At 35.3% G+C, this 26,277-nt stretch overlaps 1 protein-coding gene across 6 annotated transcripts in view; it reads right to left on the bottom strand.

Moving 5' to 3' along the window:
• ZNF280D (zinc finger protein 280D) overlaps positions 1 to 26,277 on the bottom strand; it is a 42,706-nt gene that overhangs the window by 2,757 nt on the left and 13,672 nt on the right. For 2 of the 6 annotated variants that reach the window (XM_065641602.1, XM_065641605.1), the window contains 11 exons: positions 25,170 to 25,279; positions 23,449 to 23,678; positions 20,867 to 21,024; positions 20,349 to 20,449; positions 20,106 to 20,252; positions 19,372 to 19,506; positions 17,529 to 17,770; positions 16,891 to 17,031; positions 15,195 to 15,257; positions 14,498 to 14,616; positions 14,271 to 14,298 (listed from right to left, as the gene is read on the bottom strand). In XM_065641602.1, the coding sequence (XP_065497674.1) occupies positions 14,271 to 14,298; positions 14,498 to 14,616; positions 15,195 to 15,257; positions 16,891 to 17,031; positions 17,529 to 17,770; positions 19,372 to 19,506; positions 20,106 to 20,252; positions 20,349 to 20,449; positions 20,867 to 21,024; positions 23,449 to 23,678; positions 25,170 to 25,279 (1,474 nt within the window). Of the gene's footprint in view, positions 1 to 11,496; positions 11,595 to 14,270; positions 14,299 to 14,497; positions 14,617 to 15,194; positions 15,258 to 16,890; positions 17,032 to 17,528; positions 17,771 to 19,371; positions 19,507 to 20,105; positions 20,253 to 20,348; positions 20,450 to 20,866; positions 21,025 to 23,448; positions 23,679 to 25,169; positions 25,280 to 26,277 lie in introns of all 6 variants that reach the window. The other 4 variants (XR_010606731.1, XM_065641604.1, XM_065641606.1 and 1 more) reach the window with 4 other exon arrangements.

The raw sequence follows: 26,277 nt of genomic DNA, 5'->3' as shown, positions 1-26,277 counted from the left end.
TTTGCTCTGAAGATTTAAACTGGGTAGAAGTTTAATATAATTTCTAAATCATACAAAATTTTTCAGACTGAGAAGTAGCTCAAATTACTTAAAATGGTGACAGTGACAGACAAAATAAAGCAGAGGGGGAAGATGGAAGAACAACAGTTGGTCTGATTTCAGATATGAATTCTATATAGGAAGTGAAATTATGAGCAAAAAGGTCTCCCATATTAATATAATTTGCCTGTGTGCTAAAAGATATTGAGTTCTACAGAAAGTGGTTATTCTGGAAGAGGTGCTACATATTACAAACATTCAGAAATCTGTTTTCAGGTTTTACTTTCACTTAAACTAATCCAAGAACAATATATTTCCTACTTCAAGTTGGAGGAATATTTTGAGTAGGATAAGAGACTGCTGAAATATCCTTAAGTGATGAAATCCTACCCGTCACCGAAGTAGTCATAAGAACACTTTCATCCTGCTATATCGATTTTTCATTCATAATAAGGAATTAACTCGGATAGACCAAACTCTTTTCCAAGTTACAACCTACATTTGCTACTTGTGTCAAAGATTTTTTTTTTCATTTATTGGACTATGGAAACCAGTAAATTACATTCTCATATATACGAACAGACTTCATATACAAGTTCTTCTCTCTCTCAAACTTCCAGGAAAAAAAGGGAAAATAGGTAATATTTGAAAGAAAACTCAAGACTGAGTTCCAGCACAAAAGCCAACACCCAGAACCACCCATCAGCTGTGGCTGACATAACCGGTCCTTCTATTCCAGAGAAATACTTAAGCTACACAGAGCCATATGAATGCAAATAAATATTTAGAATTGTTTTTCACATGAAAATCCATTCAACTCTTTATGAAACAGCGTATATACATGACCTTTAGCTACCACTTTTTCAACAAGCAGCTTGAGAGTCAAGTGTAGGTGCAGAGTTAACAAGCACGCTGTTATGCTTTATGTGGTAAGTTTTGAACAGAGGTATGCAAAAAAAATCCAAACAAACGAACAAAACTCCAAGAGTTTAAATAAAGGTATGACTAATGCCTCATTAGCTCACACAGAGAAGTGTTCCCATACTGGAAATCCCAGATGGATCACATATACATGTACACACACAATTCGCATCGAGAAACTCTTCAAAGGAAAAGTCTGCCCTTAATGTATAAAAAAACCCCATCACAATCTCCCTCACCTTCTAGTAACCAAAATCCCAGCTTCATCCAAACGCGGCCTCTCATTCTCATTAATTTTTGGCAAAACAGATGAAGGGAAGTATAGGAAATGGGGAGGAAGAAAAGAAAGTCTCTATATATTCACTTCTCATGCAGAAACACACTGTCTCTCATCAGCATACCTTCCCGCGAGTCATTTATACCAAGAAAACAGAGTATAAAAATAAAATTGAACAAGATTTTGTACAACAAATCCTATCATAAAAACGGCTATCCACAAAGAACAGTGGTCTTTTAAATCACTAAGCATGACATTAAGTTCATTTAGAAAGAACAGTTCTCCAATGAAATAATTTACCTCTGCTGAGAACTGCTCATGAATAAACAAAATCTAGCAATTGTGACACACTAAAACCCCACAATAGAAAGAAAAATCATATAGGATTGCAAGAAATCATTCTGTTAGTAAGTCAGTAGCTGAAAAAGAGTAGCCTTCCATCCAGTATTAGGAATGAAACATACTCTTACTTTTGCAAACACTACTGGTTACAGGGTAAGGAAACTAAAAATCCACATATTAAAAAGACTGGAAAATGCAAGAATGATAATAACTGTATTATATAGAAAGAAGGACTTCAGTGAACAGTTATAATGTAAAATCTGACTTTTGTTTAATTAAAACAACGAACCCATCTTCTAAAGCACTATACAAACCATAGCCAGACTATCAAATATGAGCTATACTCATGAACTAGCTGCCATATCACCTATATGAAGTCAGGTTTTAGGATGAGACTATTCAAGGGAGTAGCATAAGACAAATTTGAATCAAAGAGATGAGTCTACCAGGTGCAAACATACACCCATCGTAAGCTACAGAAGGGGATTTTTTTTTCTTTTTCTCATTGTATAGAAAATGTATGATTTAGGTCCCAAGTGAGGCTGAGGCTCTGAGTATTTGTTGTTTTAAATTCCTACTACCTCATTTTTTTTGCTGCTCTTTGCTATACATATTCACTTTTAGAGTATTTTATTCTTTTATATTGGTATTTTATATTAAGATTTTTTAAATCATTCACAGAAAAAAATCTACAGCAATCTGGAAATCTACAACAAGCAAGAAAAAAAAAATCATACGACTCTACAAGAGAACTATAAACAAGTGACATTCACACATCTGCATACAGAGTAGTTGCAAAGTATGTGCAAATACACCTTCCATCTGTGGAAAAGTATTTACAAGTAACAAAACCTGTATGACAGCTGCACTTCCATTAACAGTTTGGTGTGAAACACCCCCATGGTTTTGAAGCACATTCCTGGATTGTTCCTACATATTGGTTTTGTTCACAGAGCGGTCCTGGGGTATGGAAACTAGATTGGCCTCCTGAGGAAAATGAACTGGAAGCTCTGATCTAACAGAGCTGGGTCCCCTAGAGTCCAAACCAAGAAGGGCCGTTCCACGCAGCTCTCAGTAAGTGCACAACACGGGCATTCTGTCCAGGGAACACATGCCTGCTCTAAAGTGACACACTGAACCACAGCGCAGCAAAGATGCAGAATTCTCAGAATCGAGTGCTTTGATCTCCTGATCTGCTCCTGCAGCTCTAATGACTTGCTAATATCAACATAACTACCTTGGCTTAATAACAGAGAAAAGTGTCTGAAGACCGAGAAGCTCTGGTGCTAGAACTACAATACTCCAGATGTCTGTCTTAAAGCCCATAAAATAGTATCAAACAAAGTTTTACCAGAAAACACAGAATAGATTTAGTTATTTTTATCTATTTAAACACAAGGATAGGGAAAAGGAGTACATCATATTCAACTAGAATTACAGTGACTGTTTACTAATTCGTAGCTTAAAGACAGAGTTAGCTTCTAATGTCTGAACCACTTAGTCTCAATTCTTCAGCAGCTACTTTAAGTGAAAGTAAAATTTTGAATTATTTGGCTCAGGCTACATATGACTAGAGTAAAGAGAGATAGAGCAGAACTTTTTCTAAGAAGAAAAGTAACCTACAGAAATACTCTGAAAGCAGTTTGCATTTTTTTTTTAAAGGCACTATAAATGCATATATAACAAGTAACTGCAATTATGTTTTGACTAAGCTTTTAAACGTTCAATTTGCACCAACAATTATGAAAGCTCACTAACTGGAATAAGACATTTCAGGCTGTGGGATCTGGAGTAATAATTTAGATAAATTATATGAAATATAAGTGTGCCTACAATATGAGTCAAAAGGAATGTTTAAGATTTAAATTATTTGCCCAGACTGACATAAAAAATTCCACAATTTTGCATATTTTTTTAAAGTGTAGAACTATAATTGCTAGTTACCCAACAATTTCACATATTTGCTCTGCTAAGAATTTGGTTGAGTATGCCTTCCACAAATGACACAGGTTTTTAAAAACCTAAATGAGCACTCAAGAATTAACATTTTATACTGTATTTTTAAATTGTTTCCCAAGTGCCCCAGTAATACTGTTAACTCATATGCAATGTTATAAACAAAAATGCTTCTTTAAACAATCTGTACAATTTATTTAATGCCTTAGGAATCTTATTTGCAGTTTAAGCATTACTAAGAACGTGGTTTGGCCCTTGGAACCTATATTCTACATGCCTTGATGAGTAAGTACATTATGACCACCATTCCAATTTTTCTGTAATAGGAAATACACATTATGAAAATACTAATTAAATACTTTTGCCCAATTACCTGAGAAATAACACAGCATGTGTTATTTATGTACCTGATTTCAAGACGCAGCTGATCATTGTATTTACCTCTCAAAGTTGGTGTTTCTGTTTTTCCTTCAGATATACTATGTCTTGAAATTTTCTGTAATAATTAATTATATTTCTTTTATTTTACGTTCATGAGCGATAGATTACAATATAAAGTTGTAGAAATAATTTCAGACTAACTTTCCCATAAAGCTGCTATGTAGCATAGATTGAGCATGGATCTTCAGATGTTTGCAAATAGTATTCCAAGTTTAAAAAAAAAAAAAAAGAAACAAAGCAAAATTTTAAAGTAACTCTCTTAGCCCTTTTCATACACATAATTTCAATTATGCCTTATTGCAGAGGACGCAAACTAAGGCTGAGAGAAAAAAAGTGAACTAAACTTGTGCTTTGCTAGCAAAAAAAAGCAAAGGAAAAGCAAGAAAAACAAAGTTGAGGTGAGTATATTTTTTAAGCATTACATGGTGTTTTAGCCCTACAAATTCTATTGCATTAAGTGTAAGGAAGATTCTTAACAAAATGCTTGTCACAGAAGAAACTTTTGAGTCTCCTCTCCCAACAAATTAACTTTTAAACTCTAAACAACAATTACAAAGGTAATTTCCCTCCCCCAACTTTTTAGAACAGTAGAAAAGCAAGTGACTGAAAACTGCCATTTGGAAACAGCCACACCAGTCTTCTAAAAGCATCTCCTATGCATGCTTACAGGGCTTCTTGCCCATATACTCTCATTCTCATTTAGGAAATTCTAAGTGCCTAAGTGACAAAATCAAGAAATCAAACTTTTTTTTTTTCTGTCTGAATACAACTATAAGTTAATTTTGGTTTTAAAATAGAAAATGACATTGTACATAAAGGTGAATATTTTAAGTGATCATTTGTATCTGAACCTCTTAAATATTTAGAACTGTGTAAATAATGTTACATACTTCTAGCATTGTATTTTTTTCCCCTCACAGAGGTGGTATATTTTGTTTCAATGAGGCCAAGTTACGCAGCAAGTATTTTAAAATTGTATGGTAAAGTCAAGCTTATTCTATCTTCCAAAACACCCTTTGCTATACTTCTATCATACTTTGTTATATTTCTGTCCTACAAAACCCACAGATGTATGAGCCATGCTAAGAAACACTTTCCAACTTATCTCTCAGTTTCAAATCCTATGCTTTTAAACAACCTGATTCATCAAGTTCTGTTTTTGGTTCTTCAGCACCCTAGGAGTCTGTCCTTGAATCTCCTGCTGTGTATTTCAACAAACAGCCAAAATGTCAAGCACCTGCTGCAGTGAAATAACAGGCATTTCATAGCACTTTGGAAAAAACCACAGGAGGTTCCCCATGGTCTTCATGGCACTGACGTGCAGCTCACTGTTTGCAAGGTCTTGGTTCAGATGTCCTGGAAGCTCAGGCAGCCAACACCGAAGTAGCCTGTTCTGTCAGTATTCTCCATCTTCTCCAACCTTAGGGGCTAGTACGTGTGGGTTGGTCTTTGTTTTGTTTTCGCTTGGGTGGGATGTTGCAATTTTTGGTTTATTTTAAAATTAAAGCCATTATTACGGAACACAATTTTGTGGAGCAAAAAAATACGAATTCCACATCTTTTATAATGCTGAAACACAATATGGGATGAAAAATTATGAAAAACTAAGAGAAAACACTTCAGAAGTGGTAATGGAGTCTATGGAAAGAAAAGGTGTTACTGTGTATGTTTGAGAATCTTGCTTTATGCTGCTGAATGCAGGTGAACAGTCTTCTCACATTTCTGCAAAATCATTGCTTCTGTTAAAGTGATCTCACCAACTTCTTCGCATTTTGGGAAGCAGACAAGCAGTATCACAAGAAATGTCCTTACTAGATTTGAGGACTTCTCCCACTCTGTTACCAGCTGGGATTTCTGTAACAGATTGCCCTTTTTGATGGGCAACAGAAAAAACAACTTGTCATGGAAGAAAATTCTATAAAACCAGAATCCAAAGTACTGTGTACTGTGAGATCATTTAGATTCCTGATAGGCAGAAACCATGGGAAAATTTGTACATATGCCTAGAAAAATATAATTTGGGCCTGAAGAGGCATTTGCAAAGATTTTCCTCTTTAAGTACAAATAAAACAAAAACCTCAAAAGTTACAGTTCAGAGTCAATATTTACTCAGATCTCAGGTTATATTTCAGGCCAATTTCCAGGTTCCCTGAAGATGAAGTTTTAGAAGGCAACTAAACTATTCCTTCATTGGAGCCTGGCATACAGATCAACCAGAACTGACTGACTGCACACTGGAAATCTTTGGGTGTGGCAGACATACTAACGGTGCCCCTCCAACACTGTCACATCTTTTTGTAGTAAAATACAAAAAGCTAGATTTTTTGCACTGTGCGTATCTTCTAAACACCATGGCCCAGTAGTATATGTATAGTTAAAAAAAGTAATGGTTTTGGATCTTCAAACTAGTTATGAAGTTCATAGATATTGTTAGACAGCATGAAGAAAAGACACTACCTCCAGCTTAGATTCTCTCTCTCTCTCTCATGGAGATTTCAGTCTTTAACCTAGTGGATAATGAATGAAGATTCAATGTTTTAAAATACTGTATAGTTAAAATAGATACAAGGATGAAGATACTTAAGTAAGAAAGCAACTTGGTAATCTGAAATCAATTTTTAAAGCTGATACTTATTTGGAGCTTAAATGCACTTCAGGGTTCCAGAAGAGCATTTCAGATTTTTAGAATGTTTACTTGGGTATACAGAAACTATACGATAAACTTGTTTCACGTAACCTGTTCCAGTTATCTCACCTCATGAAAGACAAGAACCAACAGTCTTAAGATGGTTAGCAACGCTTTTATTCTAGTGCTTACTGCAATTCTACATGAGGCACAATCTCCTCACCATCAAGGCCTTTTAAACCATGACTGAAGTATTTAAGATATGAAATGACAAATTTGCTGAAATGTACTTTTAAAAAGAGCATAAAGCCACATTATGGCTCAACAAAAACTTTCTGCAAAACAAGTTCAGTTTTCATTGTCTGCCATAACAGGAATACCCAGAACACAGCTCTAGTTTACTTCAGGGCAACTATAAAACACTGCAGCTGACCTCCAGCTGCTATTTGGAGGAGATACTTCCTTCAAAATACCTACACAGGCATAGTCTATACATTAGATTAGCTATCTATTATTTAAATTTATTGACTTTTAAAACCGCATTAATTAAACAGCTTATCTCAACATCACTAACATTGATTTTCTGTGTTTATGTAAGAAAATGCTACTGCAGAGATAGCAAGAAGTATGTCTCCTACAAAACCTTGTTAAGTCATCAGTTCTAATATAAAATCTAACCTTTCAAAGGTTTGCTATTAAAAAAAGAAAAAAAGAACAAACCCGTCAAAATTGCTTATGCCTGTATCTTCTTTGTTGATGCTGCATTAAAGGCAAATTTAATCTGCTGAAGTATGGTGCTTCCTCTGTTATATTTAAATAATGTTATTAATCATAAATTAAATGATTCACGACCTCAGCAAGTCTTAATGGCTGTCTACAAGGTACAAAATACTTGACAGAAGAAACCGCTTTATCAACTTAAATGTTATGAAAAATGTATACTACTATTAGATTGATATCTACTACTTGTGTTTTCCCAATTTAATCCAGGAAAGCAGTAATAAAAAAAAAAAAAGACCTTTTAAAGAATTTTAGCACATACTTTCAGCACACCATAAACACCTTAAAACACTAATCTTCTAGCAGGTAACCAACAACTTCAACTGTAGTATAAACAATCATTTCTAACTATTTTAATTATTACATCTTAGTTTGCAATAAAAGATGGCAAAAATAACTAAAAAAAAAGGTTGTTTTAAAATAACACTGCTATATTGTCTAATTTAACAGTAAGGAAAATGATCAGGGTAAATCCAACGACAACACGTTTTTTGGGTCAGGGACTTGAAATACTCTGAAATATTTAGTCATATGTAGCAACACCAGCAAAACATGATGCGACGCGAAACACGTAGCTTAGCTTCACTGCTTTAATGATTTCTATGTAAGAACTTAAACAAATTAGCAGAAGTTTAATAAATGGATACTAAACCATAGAAGACTATCACCTGTGATGATTCCAACACTTTTGTGATATAAGAAATCCTAAATCCCATAGTTCTCAATGTACTTTCTTACATCTGTGGAGCTACAGTGCTTCTGGAAAGAACATTATGAAAAGAAAACAAAGATCATGACCATCTCTGCTAAGTACAGCCTGCTAGTCCACAATTCCAAGCAACTTTGAAACCTCTCTAGAACTCTCCAAAGATTCTTTATTCTACATAAAAATAACCTCCTCGTTAAGAACAATGAAAAAATGCCTCTTAATTGTTAATCCCTTAAAAAAATGCCCCCAAAATGTAGCAGCTGCACACTACATTTCAGCTTGATTGAGACACTCAATAGAATGGATTTGCCATAAAACCAAAGAGACTCAGAATAAAAGCTAGGTAAGCAAGAACACTAATTTAGGCACCTTAAAGCTCAGGTTGATCTGAAACTTTATTTGATAAGTGAGGAGTCATCTAGGACTAATGGAAGAGACTTGGAGTCAGTGAAACACGTAGACTCTAAAATGCACAGTCCAAGCAGAGATGGGAGCATTCCCATTTCTGAAATTCATCAGCCTCATTGCTTCCCCTGCTCTCACATAATAAAATTATGTATATCTGCACACACACACAGAGCTCAAATCATGAGCAATTGTCTTCCCAGAGATCTGTCAAGTTTTCTTACAACCAAAGAGTTCTTTGGGTAAGCAGTACTGAAACTCAGCTGGAATCATTTGCCAATCATCTCTTTTTTGTCCAGCCCTAACCAAAAGTAACCTTTGATAGCGTGACTGTAGCTTCAAGAATTTCTAGAAAAGAACTTTATGTAATTTAAGTGGCTCGAAGGTACCTTCCGGCCACTCAACTGAACCACACCCGGCATTAAAAATATAAATTTATTTTTACAACCAAGAGAACGGAAACTTTTTTTTTTAAGAACCCCAGCTTTTAGCAGAAATTCCCCATTTTGAAAAATATAACTCTAAGTAGAAATTATAACTCATAAAGCACAATTCTCCCCCAAATATCTGATTGTATGAGCATTTGCTAGGAGAGTACATGTGAATGCATAGTTAGAGAGAAGAAAAATGTGCCTCTATGCTCTGCTGGTTTTAAAATGTTAATGACTGAATGTGAAAGATGGTGACATTCATGTTGGTTGACACTGTCTCCAGTTTCTCACCTGTAAAATGGGGTTAACAATGAAAACAGCTACATACTGTTATTATCATGAGTAGTAAAGTGTTATTACCAAAGCTGCAGTTACAGTCATTTAACAGAATAACAGAAATAAACATTTACTTTCAAGTCAGAAAGACTTTCCAAAGGTAGTACAGAATTAATTCATTCAAGTGAGGTTGCCCTGCAACTACGTGTCTTTTAAGAGCCCATAATGCAGTGACACCCAACATCCTAAAAACAACAAAAAGAGACAGATTAAGGTACAAACAAATTAAATCTTAGTTCTTTGACCATAAACTAAACTGGTTATACCATGCATATTCATGCTCTGTCCTTGCAGATGTGCTCCAATATGTTGCATTATTCACATAACTTGGTAGTTGTTGGGACATTCATGGATATTTAATATTGAGTCAGGCAGGTTTACTTGCATGGTTTAGTACCAGTTTTATGGTTTGAGTTTTCCACATGAGTAACTTTTCTGAGATCCTCGCACAAACAAACAGAAACGGGATGCCACGGTGCCAATTGTTTCTATGTGAACTATTTACACAAAGCTGGCAATTCTGAATGTGGCTTACAAGTGTTTTAACTGCAAGGCTGAAACTTAAAAAAAAAAATCTGTAGTAAAGCTGTAAAAGAACCAAATTATAATATTCAAAATGAGCAGACGTATAATTTACATAACTTCAAATTGAAATGTCAATCTAGTGTAATTTCTGGGAAATTCTTAAAGAACATTGCTGAAAGCCACGAAAATCTGCAATCATATTCCAGTTTCGTTGTTGCTGGAAACCTGAATGAAAGTGAAATATCACAGATTCAACTTTCTTTGAAATGCAACAACATGTTCACAATGAAAACACAAACCCACTATGCTTTTTTGAATGCTGCTGTGTCAAAACAGAAGTAAGTCCTGCAAGAAAAACCTGGAGTAGGTAACTGATGCTTTAGGTTGAACAGCAGCATTCAAGATGGAACATAGCTTCTGTCAGAAGAAAAAAAGTAGGAAAAAGAACAATGAGATTTTAGAGTACCGAGTAAGCGTGCAGATGCTCAATCACAAAATATGCATAAGAGACAATGGATGACAGGATCGTTGTTATTATTAGCAATACCACAGTGGTTGCAGAAGCTCACTATCACAAAACTGTTACTGTTCCAATACTAAAGGTGAAGAGGACAAAAATACTGGTAAAAATGAATTTTCTCAGAGAATTTGATTATGCAGGAAAAGAAAGTGCTGCAAATCAAGAACAGCTTGCATTCATCAGAAATAATCTCTTATAACTCAGAGGTTATAACGGGGACTGATCTCAGAGTAAGATTAGCTCTTAGGTTGCTTGGAAGCTAGTAAATTAGAGATTAAACCAAGATACATATCCACTGTAAGCAGGAGGTTGAGTTTGGAGGAACACTAGATGTTCATTATGACAAAAGGAAAGCTCATCATACATCCAGACAACCTGTTGACAGATAAACTTGCCACAGAACATCTAGAACTAAAGATGAAGTCAGAAGCAGTGAAATCAAAAGCAGCAGATGTCTCAGCAGCTTGAGTAGAGCATCCTTGAAGATGAGAGATGATACCAAAAGAATAAAGTGTGAATGAACTGTGGCTGCTCCACCCTCAGAACCAAGGCTCAATAAATGTATCTGCTTCCATCACATGCTCTCCTCCTACAGTATTTCGGAATAAAAAGAAGCTTAGCTACCAGAGCAAAGCAGCTAATAAAATCTTTGGTCAAGATTCACTTTATGCAGTTACACGCAACAGAAGTAATTCAAAGCATATTTTGCTACTATATACTGTAAAGTCATTGGCAGACAAAAATGCAACTTACTTGAATATTAAATAGATGTTTTAGTGAACACCCAAAGAGAATGACAAAGCCCTTTAGTTTCAGAAGCTAGGATCAAGTTCAGAATAAAATGGGTTTTCATGTCAACACATACGTCATCATTTATATACTAGTCTGGCTTGGGATGGTATTGAGAGACTTGAGCAGCAAAGAAACACTGCTACAAGCAGCAAAGAAACACTGCATCACATACATCAAACTCCTGGTAAGCCTCTCTTCAAAGGAGTATAGCCCCCAAAAAGCTGCAAGTCAATGCTGCAAAGCAGAGAACATTATCACAGAAGGGGCCTTCGCCAGACTACAATATTTGGAGAAAGACCAGACCTGCTGCCTAAAAGATGCAAGAAGAGAATACCACAGCTTCAATGTATGAAGAAAAAGAAAAAGGTCTGGTCAGATCCTTGTTCACTTACATACCAAAATAATCCCAAGCTGGACTGGGTTGAATTTTCTGGTCCACAATGATGTATCAGTGAGCCAAGGCAGTATAGGATACCTGCTCACTTTCAACTCCCCTGCAACAAAAATGTCTGCTGTCAGTTCATTTAAAAATATGTTAATTGTTGCGCAAAGCAGAGAGTTGAGCATTAGAAGAGTATTGGCATAGTTACTAAGCCTTATTCCCTCAACACTAAACAAACAAGGCAACTTTATGTAGAGCAACAATTTAAAAAGCAATTGCTGCTGGAACTTCTCCAGCCATGTTATCTGCATTACTAATGGCAGGATTCTGGTCCAGAGACAGTCCCATCAACACTACACAGAGCTCACAGAACACGTCTGGTCATTAGCAATAAAGATGAGTTTTACAACACACACAGACAGTCTGATGCATAATAAAAGATAACAAAAGACACCATCTGAGAGATGCAAGAGAAGATCCAAAGGCATTCAAGATTGCAACTGTGAGTCATTGTTTCTGAAGATGAAGTGATTCTCAAGAGCCCCACAAATAAGTCATATCTCATTGAATTATGGGTGAAAGAATGGGAAGAAACACTCATAGATCATTGAGAAACTACACAGCAGAAGTTATGAATATTGTCTACAAGTTCCTCTTCTTCCAAAGCAAACCACAGAGTACCATGAAGAACAGTCCCGCAAAAAGATGAACATTTTTGTGTGTACTCTGTACTGTAAATAATGAATTAAAAAATCCACTGCACAGGTATATTTATGCTCTTAGGTTTAGCAATGTTATATTCTTGTCCAAAGCAGCAGAAAATTAGTATACAGAACAGGACAAGATTTACTGAAATTAACGAAGTCTATGAGCATGACAGTTTCAAAAAGCACCATCACAGATTCTATCACCTCATGTGGTACCCGTAACTCATCTTACGTCAACATCAGAGCTCTCAAAACTAATGGTTATCTGCATCTGTCCTAATTTAACAGCTTGCAGAAACAAACCTGCACATATTCTTGACTCCAGGCCCTTTCAGTGCTCACCCATCTGTTTCTGAGTAATATATACTTTGTATATTCAACATTCTTAAATATATATTACAGAGATGTCATATGAAAATACTATTCAAGACAGCTAGATCCTGGTGCAGTACTGACAATAGCCTGCCACAACAGTACCTCTTCCCCACCGTTCGATATACCTATAACCTTTCCTTACATATAGTTCAGCAAGTATTAATTCCCACCACCTAATACCAGCTCCAAGTAGAAAAGCTAAGGGTGTATCGCAGCTCAACACTTTCTTTTTCTCCATTGTTTGAGTTTTGCTGAAATCTAAACTGCTAAAGGACACAAGCCAGCCTGGATTAATGAAGGGAATGTAGCTCACCCTCCTAGATGACTCTTTCCAGTGTTTTGTCCAATTTCAATATTCTGTGCTCCAAAATCAGAAATTTCATTTTTCAAATGGCTTTTTGGAATGCTTTCCCAAATTAACTTCCTTCTCCTGTTCGTTCCCGCCAGAATATCTTCAATTCTTTTTAATAATGTCTATTAGTTATCTCAGACCGCCAATTTTATTCAACTGCATCAGATGCTAAACAGTAGAGTTTTGAAGTTTATATCATCTATTTTGCTCTACTATTACTCATAGCCAAAGAGAAGTATGTCCAAGTTTGGATGAAATAACAGGTTATTCCAGTATCCCCTCTTATTGGCCCATTTATGGGAACTCAGAAAGAAAATACTTAATTCTTATGAAATAATCCATTGGGGATATTTCCAACACTGAGTAAGGGCTGATTTATGCTTAGAGGTCTAAGAACTTCTCACTCTGTTGGAAGAGTTCTCATCATGCATGAGAATGTGTAATCCCTTTTAGAATCCTGCAAGAGGTTAGATGGACTCAACAGCACCTTGTTGTTAAATCAAGGTTAAACATTCTGTCTTTTAAAATCCCTTCTTTGCAGCCTAATTGACATTTTTGTTTCTATGTTCTGAAACTGTTTAGAGAGAACTCAAACGTTTGATTCAACTGACACACATCAGCATCTTCAAAGAAGGCATAAGTAGGCTAAGAAGCTACATTGTAAAGCTTCGGGTAGCGTTCCAGGATAACCGGATGGCTTGGCACATCTCATTCTTCTAAGGTTAAAAAAAGCCCCAAGCAAACCCTGCAACGCAATCTCCACAATACTGCAGGTTCTTTTTCAATTCCTTAAAAAACCTGAAAGCCAAAATCCTCCTATTAATTTTTCTTTGGAAGTCAGAATTAAAAAGTTAATACAAAACAGGATACCTTTGTCATATAAGTAACGTAATTTTGAAAATAACTTGTAAGTATTTAAAAAAGATTAAGTCTGAATCTGTCTTACTTCAATAAAGGTAAGGGAGTTTTTCCATTCATATTAATATTACATAAAGAACATAAACCACTCATTTAATAAAGCTAGTACTAAAGCAAGTTGAAATAACAGTCTCACTCTGTCTAGACTTTGAAGTCAGCATTGAAAAGTTCTAATATTGCAACAACTATTTCTGTCTCTTTGGCCAAACTGAACAAAAATCTGGTTTTGATTTTGGCTGCAGTAGGTAATCATTTTATCTCCCCATTCTTGCCATTGTGGACATGGTAAGAGCAAAAAGCACAAGTAAGGGTCTATGTTCATCCATACTTTTCAAATTCTATGAAATTCAAAAGAAATCCAAATTCAAAGTGCAAATTTTGGCCATCTGTCACTAAACTTATAGAAATAAACATTGAGCAGTAAAACAAAACTTACTCAGATACTTGTTCAGCAGTTGGGGTATCTACAGAAACGGAAAATAAAAATAAAGGGTTTAATTAAAAATATTTTAAAATGTGGAAATACAGCAGTATTCACTTTCAAATTCAAATATACAGAAATAATGACAATGCAACTGAAAAAAGGACTGCAATAACACAAAGACTCCACATGTACGTATTTATACATGTATACTATATAGAAAAGACACTATATGTACTCACCTTTCTCTAAAATAACTTGACAAGTATGAGTGTGGCTTTCACTCAGATGTGTGGCCATGCTATCTAAGCCAGAAACATCAGTCAGGAAATCACAGTTAAGACATACTACAGTAACACCTCTAGAGAAGAGAAAGCAAAAAGGAAGTATAAATACGATTGTGAAAACGGTTTTCTTAATTTATGGCAACCGGACAGACTATAAAGAAAGAAATAAAATTTCCTGTAACTTTAGATGAGATGACTCACAAAAACATATTCTTCCTTTTTATACTGCAGCTAGCACCTGGAAATCCCAGTGAATGACCAAGGCATCTCCATGCTGGATGTAATACAAAAAACATCACTTTAGACAGATATTTACCTGTAAAGCATGAGTTTCTCAGTTTTGGTTGGTTGTTTGGGTTTTGTTTCCCTCTCTACCCCCAATTTTTTACATTGTGTAAAATTGGAAAATAAAGAAATAGAAATATTTTTTAAAACTGCTCGGCATTAGGAAAGAAGTTAATAAATGTGAAAAAATAACAAATATTTGTCACTGAACAGAACAGATAGTGGAAGAGTTAATGTTTTTATTTCTCTGCTCTTCCTAAATTGTGGAAGCCTAGAAATTCAAGAGGTTCTAATCTCATTTAACCAATCAATTCACTATCAGAAATTAAAATCGTAATGACTTGTACACCGAAAAAAGGTGAATTACCGTAGCTCTTCTGAATGCTTCTTATAGATCCAAAATCTTTTACTTTGACGAGCACTGTGAAAACTAAATGTAAGATAATATTACTACTTAGACTGGTTTTCTAGAGTACATTACTCTACATATCCCCTAGATTGTACATAGTACTGCAATTTGCTTATGACAAGGCATGAAAATAGAAGACTCAACTACTAACCTGAATTATTCTAAAACATGAAATTGCTGAAAGCTTATGGGCTTGTGAATCTCAGTTCTAGTTTAAAACACTGGCTCTCTCACAAATAACAAGTTTGGGAGGGGCAAGGCTTAACTTTGTTGGCACAGTCCTGCAAGAACATTAGCTACATCAGCGGCTTAGCCCTTGAAGCGCTGTAGCTGTAGGGTGCTCCACGAAAGAAATGAAGCTTTGCTAACTCACACTTCCTAGAGAGAAGACTTTAAAGGAGATAAATCACTTTTTCAGACAACCCATAATTTATCTCATAGTGCCAACACTGTACTCCCATATGAAACAAAAAGTAAGCAGCTGAGTATGAGAGCTGCTACTGCAGAAATACCTTCCCTGTAACAGCCTTCCTCCTCACCACCCCTTGTTCCTTACACTCACCAAAAAAGTCAATGATAGCTGATGCAAGGGGTCAAAGTAGGGGGAGCATTAGTGCACCAAGGAGACAGAGGACAAAAGACTGGCTATTTTACTACGTAGTTGAATTTGACAACACCGAAAACATAGGCAACAGTAGGAACAGTTTACCTTAGATTCTCCCTGTCCCCTTCTGGAGTAAACATTCTCTTGTACAAGCACAGTAGTTTTTATTCTTTTTTTAAAGCATGCAATCAATAGGTTATATGCATAAAAGCATGTAAAATATTTCAGTCTATGACTTACATGAGCATTGAAATTAATATGAACTGATCAACATATAAAATATATACAAAAGCTTTTAAAGACTTGGGTCATGAATTCAAGAATTCTAGCACTCAAAAATGCCAAGACACTATATACATACATGCATTTGAAAAGACAACTGCATTCTGTATTTTCCGCAATACATTTGGCTTGTTCAGGGCACAGGATTAAAAAGTGAGTTCTCAAAATTTTGTTTTACCATCACTGCTACATGATCTGTGTCTAATCATTGAATAGTATAATTCTACTGCTCTGAAAACTAATTCATGTTTTCTTAACAGGCTTTTTTAACAGCTGTCATGACTAATACCCTACACTGCTTCATAATCAGTGGCAAACTTCCTGCAAAATGAGATGTTATTTTTACAGATGACCAGAAGTAGAGTAAGTATCCACTTGAGTATGCTATTTGAGACATCCTTTACATTATTCTGAGCACAGATTTCATTAGCAATAGCTGTGGCTGTATGCATTCAGCACTTGTAAAATCAGGTGGGGTATTCAATCTGAAACCCAGAGAACATGCGACAATTAGTCATTAAGTCTGGTCGAAAAGATTGAGGAAGATCCCACAGAAACTCTGAAGCAAAGACAGAACACCGCCGGAACCACTGGACTTTGAAGTCAAAACAAGAACACAGGGTTTAGGCCCTCGTTACAAAAACAAAATTCCACCTTACACATTTCCCTGCTAGTCCTATGACCCAGTTCAAAATTCAGCTAATACAAACACTTTACACACCTTACATGAAGTATTTGATAACCCCATACAAATTTAAGAGTTCTTACCTCATCATGTGATTCACATAGGCTTTGCTACAGCTAGTGTTGTATCTGCATAAGCTACAGTGGACATAAGCGGGAAAATGGCTTGCAAAATCTTTTATTTCCGAGTAACACTCAATGCATTTGTGAGCTCCCAAACGACACCTAACAGTAATATGAAAGAGTTAATATCATCAACACTTTAGGATGAGATAACTATTTCAAACTTGTTGCTTTCAGTTAGCAGCAAGGTTGTCTACATTAGAGAAAAAGTGAGCCTTTGGCTTTCCTGTCACCCTTGATAATCCCCACAAGCTCTGAAATATCTGCAAAGTAAGAACGTAATCCTGCCCTTCCTCAATTTTGCTGGCTGTTTTTCGATGTCTCACCTACACACTGTGAATATTAGCACCTTATTGGAAGGGAGACATCTACAATCTTTGACAAAGAAAACTGCTAACTCAGCCAATGAAATTATATTCTAGTCCATAAAACACTCATTAAATTATTAATGTAAGGATAGTAAAACTCAGTAAATTGTAAATACAAGGACTGCATTCCCTCAACAGCTTGCTTTTACTTTCTTGATATTGAAAGATAATAAATGATCAGTTACTTATATCCAAAGTATACTGAAATATATTTTAAAGATAATATTTTACCTTAGATTATGCAATGCTGTATTTGTAACTTTTTTTTTTTGGCTGTTGGTCCATGCATTTTGCTTCTTTGCTGTAGCTGGTTTTGATTTTTCTTTTGACTTATTTGCATTAGATTTGTTATGATTTCTAGTGGTTTTATTTTTAGCTTTAGGTGATAACTGAAACATGGAAATGCTTGTACTAACAGAAGATGTAGCTGATGATCCTGATTGAAGAGATCCAACAGATGCTCGAATAGTCACCTACAAGTATGAAATTAAAAATTTTTCTATTTAGATTTAAGCTTGCTAAACTCCCATTTCCATTTGTCTCGAAGTTTAAGTCACTTCAGGAAAAAAAATCATAGCATAAGAAACACTCCTCAGTAAAGACCGCTTTGAAAAATATGAAATACTGTTGACTAGAGTAAACCTAACCTCAATAGATGCTTAAAAGGCTCTTGTTTTGGTGGAAGTAGTTAGCCATGAAAAAACACCCTGCTCTCTTTTCAGACCTGCAACTGGCTACATCCTGCTTTCTTAAAACAAAAAAACATAGCTGTGGAGAAGAAACAAAAATGTCAGGCCATTTAGGCCTGCTAAGAAGAATATCAAACAAACCCATCGGTGCCTGGATTTAACAAAAGCCTGTGTCTTGTTGCCTCACGATTAGCCAATGTGATTCCTTCAGATATTTTCGCTTCTCATCCCAGATTCCCCTAAGGACTAATGCTAGTTCCTGACCTCTCATCTGGCACTATCACACACCCTCGTCTTGTCTGTAAATTCGGTTCTCCAGTTTTCACTTGCAGGATGACTCCTAATTGTAAGCACCTCGCCTTCTAAGTCTGGTTCCAAGCTCTTCAGTCTCATTATCTACATCCTGTCTAGGTCTACTAATAACAAATTTTAACCTAATCTAAGCTTTTTTTAAAAAAAAAAAATTATTTTTTTTTTAAAAAAATTAAATTTAAAAAAAAAAAAAATCAAGAAGACTCTGAACTCTTTAGAAAAATTGAGGTATTTGCCACAGAAAAGAGAATCAGTGCTTTACATTCTGCCAAGCAACACAATCAACATCAACTTTAGTCATGTTCTCTTCCTGATTCTACGGTAAACGAACTGTAAGGAATTGATCAAAATGTTAATTTTCTTCTTTCTTTCAACTGAAAGAAGATATATCTTCACACTACATTAAAAAAACGTAGGAAAAACTCCTGAAAGCTACAGGAAAATCCTAGTCTAAGTGGCTCCTTCTTGAGAAATGGAATAATGATTTTAAAATAGCCTAACTGTTCCTAGGGGACCCAAGTTTACTTCATAAAATGCTTAGTAGAAAATTAGATGATTTTTTTTTTCTCCTTCAAATGCTGGAGCTAGGAAAAACCTAGTGAACTGAGTTTTAGGCACATACTGTCTATAGAGAAGTAGGTCTTGGACTTTATATGATTTTTTGCCACCACCTTTCATAGGTTGAAAATCTTTCACAAGAATCGATGCAGATCCCTCAGACCAACACCCAGACTATCTCCTTTTCTCCTAGCACAATAAAGGATAAATGGGAGGGGGTAAACTAACCAACAGCTCGAGAAAGCAGCAGCTCTGACTGGACTACTGGTATATGCATTTATGAAAGAATGGGACAGAGAATAATACCTACAGATCACCAGGAAGAAACCATAAACTGTATCTGGCAATTGTTGCAAAAAAGAGTATTTTTTAGAGTTTTAGTTTCAGAGGTGTGGAAAAAAAAAAGCCTTTGGATTGGAAAAGAAAGGAGAAAAGCACTTACGTCTATTCCACCCTGTTCTCTATAAATTTTTTTTTGCCTTTGTCCCCTTTAGTTTTCCTGTATGAACACTTACCTTTGTTCCAGGAGGCAATCCTTCTAACTGTTTGGGTTTCCTAAATGTTCGGTGATGCTGAGTCTTGTGATCCATTTTTTCTTTGCATGTCAAAAATTGCAGTCTGCACTTAGTGCAACGGTATATCCCTTTTTTCTTTTAAAAATAGAAGACAATCTATAGTAAGCATGAATGTCTCAATAAACAAAACTGCAGCCTTAGATTGTCTCAAGTAACGGTCATTCAGTTTCTAAAACATTAACTGGACCAAGTCCTGATACTGTACAAAGCCAAGATACTGTGTAGGAATTAAAGTTAGAATACTTAAACACTTGAAAATGCAAGGCAATAACATTACAAAGAGAAGGAGGAATCAGGTTACCAGTTACAAGAAGATACCATACTTCACAATCTTTTTCTCTACCCGAACTAGTGAAAGGTTTGCTAGTAACTTCAAGAAAAGCAGAACACATGACTACAACTTACTGAAGAAACCATGTAGCAGAAATATTCTTTCAATGATATTTGGAGACTTTTTCTAAACAAGGAGCTGCTGTCACCCAAAAACACGAAAAATTCTAACAATTCTCTTAAAGACTTTTAAAAATATGCAGTCGTAATTCTTCTACCATATTTTATTAACTATTCTTATCCAGTAACAATCATACAAGCTAGTTACTTTTTTTTTTCAGGTAGAGATTCATCATATATATTTAGCATTTTTCTAGCATTAAGGATTGAAAATATCTGCTTACCTGATGCCTCATGTAATGATGCATATACGGTGCTCCAATTTTAATTACTTTGAGGCAAAATGGGCATAGCAAATGTTTTGTATTTTCATGAACTGTTCTAAAATGTGTTTCTACATCTGAAAAAGCTGAGGATCTGTAGTTACATACCTAAAACAAAAAGTTTGACTTTCTTGTTTAAAGTTTATTGACAGTATAGACAGGGTGGTGGTGTAATCTAAATACAAAACAGTCACTCTGAGATACCTGGCAAACATACGGCATTTCACCTGGCTTATGATTGTCCTTCATATGTTGCAAAAGAACTTGCTCTGTTTCAAAGGATAACTCACAGATTTTACAAATTGCTAGAAAAAAGTGAAAAACAAGAAAAAAAAACAAGTAAAAATTAATTTGGGGTCATAAGTAGATAAACGATAATATGTAAGTATAAGTGAACTGTATATATAAATCTATAAGGGAAAGCAATCTAATGACTACTTTACTCTTCAGAAGAAATTTCCTGTACAATTACAAGAAGGCAGGAGTGCAAGGCCCTTGACATGAATTCTTACAGTCAAGCTTTCAATTAAAAAAAAAAACACCACAAAATTATTTTAATTTTTTTCCTACACATTGCTCTAACATAAATTGAATGAGTGCTCAGTGCTCATATTAAATCACAAGATTATTGCTCTTAAAGTACAATGTTTATTCTGAAGTTACAAACCAACAAAGTAAAGACAATATCTAAAAATTTTACGTCACAAAAAGATCCATCTTACTAGATGACTCATACAGCGTGTGTGTACTTTCAATGTGGCACTGCAGCTGGAATGGGGTGGGAAACTGGCGGTAACAGTGCTGGCAGGTGGTGTGGCTTTCCCAACTTTCACTGCTCTGCTTCTCAAGCTCCAAGTGATGTTTCATGTGGTTCATAAACCTTTAAATGATACCGAACAGGTGGAAAAAAACTACATTTTAACATTCAGTATACATGACATATCACATGCAAAATGTATAGCATTATTTAGAAACTTTACGCCATAAGGACTTCTCAATTTCAAAAAACTCTAAGGAATAAGTGTTCATTAAAAAATTAATAATAAAAAGGCAACAAAGACTAGGCCAGAAATAATCTAAGCTTAGAAATCTTGACTATTATAAGGAACACGTAGCACACCTGAAACATGTTCCAAGACTAAGCAATCTATTGCATTTTTCATGTTTGCTTAGACAAAATTCTTGCCTTGAAATGAAGGGAAATTAGCAAACGCAACAACAAAATCGGTCAGCTGTTCGCGCCCACCAGAGTCTCAAAGCTACATTCTCAAGCAAGTATAACGTTAGCTCTGCTGAAAACAATGAAGCAGCAAGAACATATCTGTAATTAGGATGTTATCGCTTTTTCTGACACCACTTCCATTCAAAACTGGCAGGGTTCCAGGAGCTTTCTTTGTATAAAGCATTTAGGACTGAAGTTGAATTATGAAGGACAGTTATCAAAGAATGCCACTGTGCAGCTGACAATCAAGAGTATCAGAAACTTCTTGGTATGTCACTACTCCAATTTACCATCTTTTCTGCATTAACAGGTCCACCTCTCTGTAGCAGGAACCTATTCTGGCTGAGTAGTCTAGGCAGCCATGACAACGTTGGCAGGTGAGTTACTGGTGGAGCAGCACAAGGACAGGTTAGCTGCACAATCCGCTACTGCTAAACTTCAAAAACTGTTCTACTTTGAATGTGCTTCATTTCAGCACAGCCAGAGGAACTATAAATCTAGGTCACACTCACAAAAGGAATGTAGTTACAGAAGTGGTGACCTCAGAACTGGAAAAAACAAATGAGCAAGAAGAACAGTCTTCCGAGCTCAAGCTTCTAATACGCAGTTGCTTGCTTAAGAAAAAAAAAAAAAAAAAAGCAACAGAAAGCTAACTGAAGATATTCAGTTAGCAGAAGAAAGGATTTGACACTAGTACTGCATATTACCTTAACAGAACATTATTTCAATAGAGTGTTCAACCATAGATCTTTGAAAGGAAGCAGGGGATTACCCTGATCAATCACTTTGTGCTTTTCTGAATTGAAGTCCAGAAAACTTCCACTACAAATAGACAGGGAGTATGTATTTATTTTGTCCACTATAAATGCTTAAAGGTGTAAAATGTACCTCGGAATAAAAATTCTGAAGGTATAGAACTATGGAATACAGCTACAAAGTTAAAGTAAAAACTAATATGGCTGAAAGTCGACTCTAGAGAAATTCAAAGAAAAAATTAAGAGCTCATTTTCAATAACTTGCTGTGGAACACGTAGGCACCACAGCACCAATAGCTTCCAATATAATGCAGAGTAGAAAATAATGCCTAAAAAATATTTTTTAAAATGAAATCATTATCTTAACATAATATTCTTTCTGCGGACTACTTTTCATGATATTGCAAGAATTAATTGCATAATTTAAGAGCTTATTTGAAAAGTGCTATGTATACAAAGACAAAAACCTTCTCAACCCATATCAAACTTTGGTTATTGCTCTTAAAAAGACAAATTACAAGGCAATAAACATCATAATTAACAGGAACTATAAAATCATGAGAGTAAACTCTTTTCAAGTCTAACTACATAAAACATTTTCAAGCTGCTTAAGAGAAATTACCAACATTTTTACTTAGGATTTAAACATACCGAGTGATTAATAGCAAATTTAATGTTTGTAATCACTTTTGTTTTTTTCAATAATATGGGTCTAATGTTAGCATAAACACGTTCCATTTTAATTTGCAGACTGTGCCCTTTGAAGGAATAGTCCGTTTTTCAGTTTTACATTCTGCTACTTCAGCTTCCCTTGAAGAATGCATGTAAAAAAGTTCAATGACCTTATCTTCCAAAGGAACAATGGCGGGAACTCATCCACCTATTAAAACAGCTTACTGAAGTTTTTTTGCAGCATTTGGAAGTAAAATTATTCCATCAAAGTAACAGATGTTACATAAGTAAAGCACCAACTATTAGTCACTGTGCATCCCTAAAGGGAATTAACACACACATCTACTGATATCACCATCAACCCAGATAGCGGATTGTAAAATACCTTCTGTTGCCCTTTCTAACCTTAGAGTCCTATGACTGTTCTAATTAAAACCCTAAACCATCAAAATTTGTACTCTTATCTGTGAAGAGTTTGAGTTATGGCCATATATGCACAATAAAAATTAATTCGACCTCTGTTCAGTCACCCAATATTATCAGTTTTCAGTAAGAAAAAAAATTCTATTCCAGAGAGACAAATCTTTAATGCATAGGACTAAGTGCTATGGGCTGTAAGTGATTAACAAACAATTAAAGAACTGAGTTCAAATACCTTATGTTATTTTTGAGAACTTTCCTACAACTGAAGCACTTAAATGTCGTATGAGTCTTCTGTTCCTGTTGTACCTGCTGCGTGTCACCTTCATGTTTCCCATAATAAAAGTCATTAACTAACATAATCAATTTTCCTTTCTCAGATTCAGCAGTCTTGCTTGTTGTGCTTGAACATTCTGTTATGGTTGTTCCCGGGCAAAGGTTATTTACCAAATCTGGACAACAATACTGGATGGAAAGTGGGAGGAGAAGAGACAGAGACAAAGGTATCAGTCTCTCTTACCAAAGTGCATTTATGACAACAGCATTTTAAAAACTGAAGCCACTCACTAACTAGAGTTAGACACAAAGCTCAATTCTCTGACACACTGACTTTATTCACATATGGATTTTGAAAACCAATTGATCTTTAGGTAGTGTTTAAGTAATAAGACACTCTATATTATAAAACCTGAAAAAGGATGATTCACGTAGGCTCATCTAAGATAAATTTAAGCTAGAAGTTAGAATACCAGTGTTGCCTTACTCATTAGAAAAACGTCTACTTCATTTAAACTTAACAACAAGAAAGAGTAAAGCAGCTTTTATGCAAGCATTTTGCTGACAAGCATAAGTTTACTGAGAACTTGCATGTTTCAGAGGACAGATCATTCTCTTGCTGAATAATGATTCCTATTGAGCAGGACTACTTTCTATAAGCCTACTAGTAAAGAGTTCATTTCCTACTGTGGAAGTGTAACTCAGTATATTTATCCCATATAGTGTAACTAAAAATGTAATCAAATAATACTAAGTAAATCCACTTCTTCAATGTTTCCTTCATTTGGTTGGTGTACTCCATGCAAAAGCTATTCTCTACAAACAACAATTAGAGAAAGATAAAACTCTTGTTTTGTTTTGTTTTCCACTATTATGTATGTTTCTTAATTGTGTTTTGAAGCTGAAGAGGACAGTAGCTACCATTTACAGTATCTTAAGCCCAGTAAATCAGAATGATCTGTGTTAACTCAGAGCCTCACGGATATCTATTACACAGTATTTCATACTCTTTTTTTTGCATGGGTTATTCACTCTCTATATAGAGCGCAAAGCCATCTCTCTGCCCCTGAAATGGAAGACATATGCCTAAGAATTGCAAGAACCTTTGCCAAATAATAATAAATATTTTCCAGGAAACAATGTTTCCAGACACAATAACAAGTAGTTTCACAAGCGGACTGAGTGATGCTTAGTTTTGAAAGCTTTGTTTCTCCCAGTTCTTAAGTATGAACTACGAATTAAGTTTTACCCCTCAGCTGAACAACTTTTTCAGCTATCGAATGACATATCAACACAAAAAGATAAGTTTACACTGTCAGCCTTGTTTCAGTAGTGATCTAGCACAGATGTGGGTCAACTGGCTGCCTATTATGATAAGTACTTCAAATTCACCTGAATCTGGCCAATAGTTCAAGAAGTCACAGCTGTGGCTGAGACAAATCATACAGAGACAGTAAATATCCCTTGACTCATTGTAAAAATAAGGCAAAAAGTGGCAAGATGTAGAGCTCCCTTACTCCAGTCTTCCTCTCCATGACTGCAAGACATTCAGCATATGGGCTCTGGCTGATCATAGCCAGCAGCCAGACTATCTTCATACCAAAACACAGCACTCTTTCATAACCAAACAAAAGCCCACATAACTTTGCTATAAGGTTTACCAGGCCCAAAATATTTTACCTTCATATGATTTTTTAGAGGATCCATAAGATTGAAATGAATATTGCACTTTGGACAAGCTCGTGGAAAAGGTCCTCCATTTTTAATGGTGCTTGATGCAGCATTTGAACCTGTGAAATATAAAATGTTAAGATTTAGCATTCACAAGCAAAATACTCAATTTATTATTATTTACTATTCTAGCAAAATATGCTATTTCAAATGAAAATATTACAATTGATGTAACTGCAGTAACCATAAGCGAGGTTTTACAACCATTTTTAACTACCCCTCCTTTTTTCTAAACTGAGTTTGAGTTTGTTCTGTTTGATATAGACCTATAAACAACTTTTATAAAATCTTAGCAACAAATAAGGAAAAAATGGGAGGGAGTTAAGGCAGCATGATAGAGACAAAGGATTAATTCTGTGCACCATGCCCCACACCGGCCCCCAGATAGGACTGATTTTTGATGTTTCTGTTTGAAGAATTCTAATTCTCAAATAAAGATGTAAAGCTTATTTTATTCCAGGACCCGATCATCATCACAATAGGGTTCAGATAACTGATTTTGGAATTACAATCGCTTTTAAGTATTTCATTTTGCTGGGTAAGAGACTAATACAAGTAATTTTTAAATATGCAAGCAGTTCTAAATTAAAAACAAAACAAAACCACAAACCCATGAGCAACGAACTTTATTATCTGTTCTCTGAAGAACAAGGGCTGGAATACCGAACCATTTGCAGGAAATAAAACCTTTGCTTACTTTACAAAAAGCTATTTAACCCAGTAAGACAAAAATGAGATCACAGAATAGTTGGACACATGCAAGGAAATACGGTACAAATCCTTCATTGATAAGTACGTGGAGTGAATGGCTACACTAGAGATGCAAAATCATCACCATCAAGCAGAATAAACCAGTAGTCATTCTGTTCTACATAACTCATTGGTATGACCAGTCAGGCCTTTCATTGTACAGAACCTGCAACCTCATGGAATGATCAAAAGTGACTGTCATCTGTAACTTACAGACTGAATTACAAGATTCTGGTCAGTTATTACAATAGTGCAATCCTTCACAAAAGAGAAGGGAAGTCTCAAGTCATAGCCTGTTTAAGACTGA

Source organism: Caloenas nicobarica, chromosome 10, assembly GCF_036013445.1.
Source record: "Caloenas nicobarica isolate bCalNic1 chromosome 10, bCalNic1.hap1, whole genome shotgun sequence".
NCBI lineage: Eukaryota > Metazoa > Chordata > Aves > Columbiformes > Columbidae > Caloenas > Caloenas nicobarica.
Note: the sequence above shows the minus strand (reverse complement) of the source record. Positions and strands in the feature narration are given on the sequence as shown.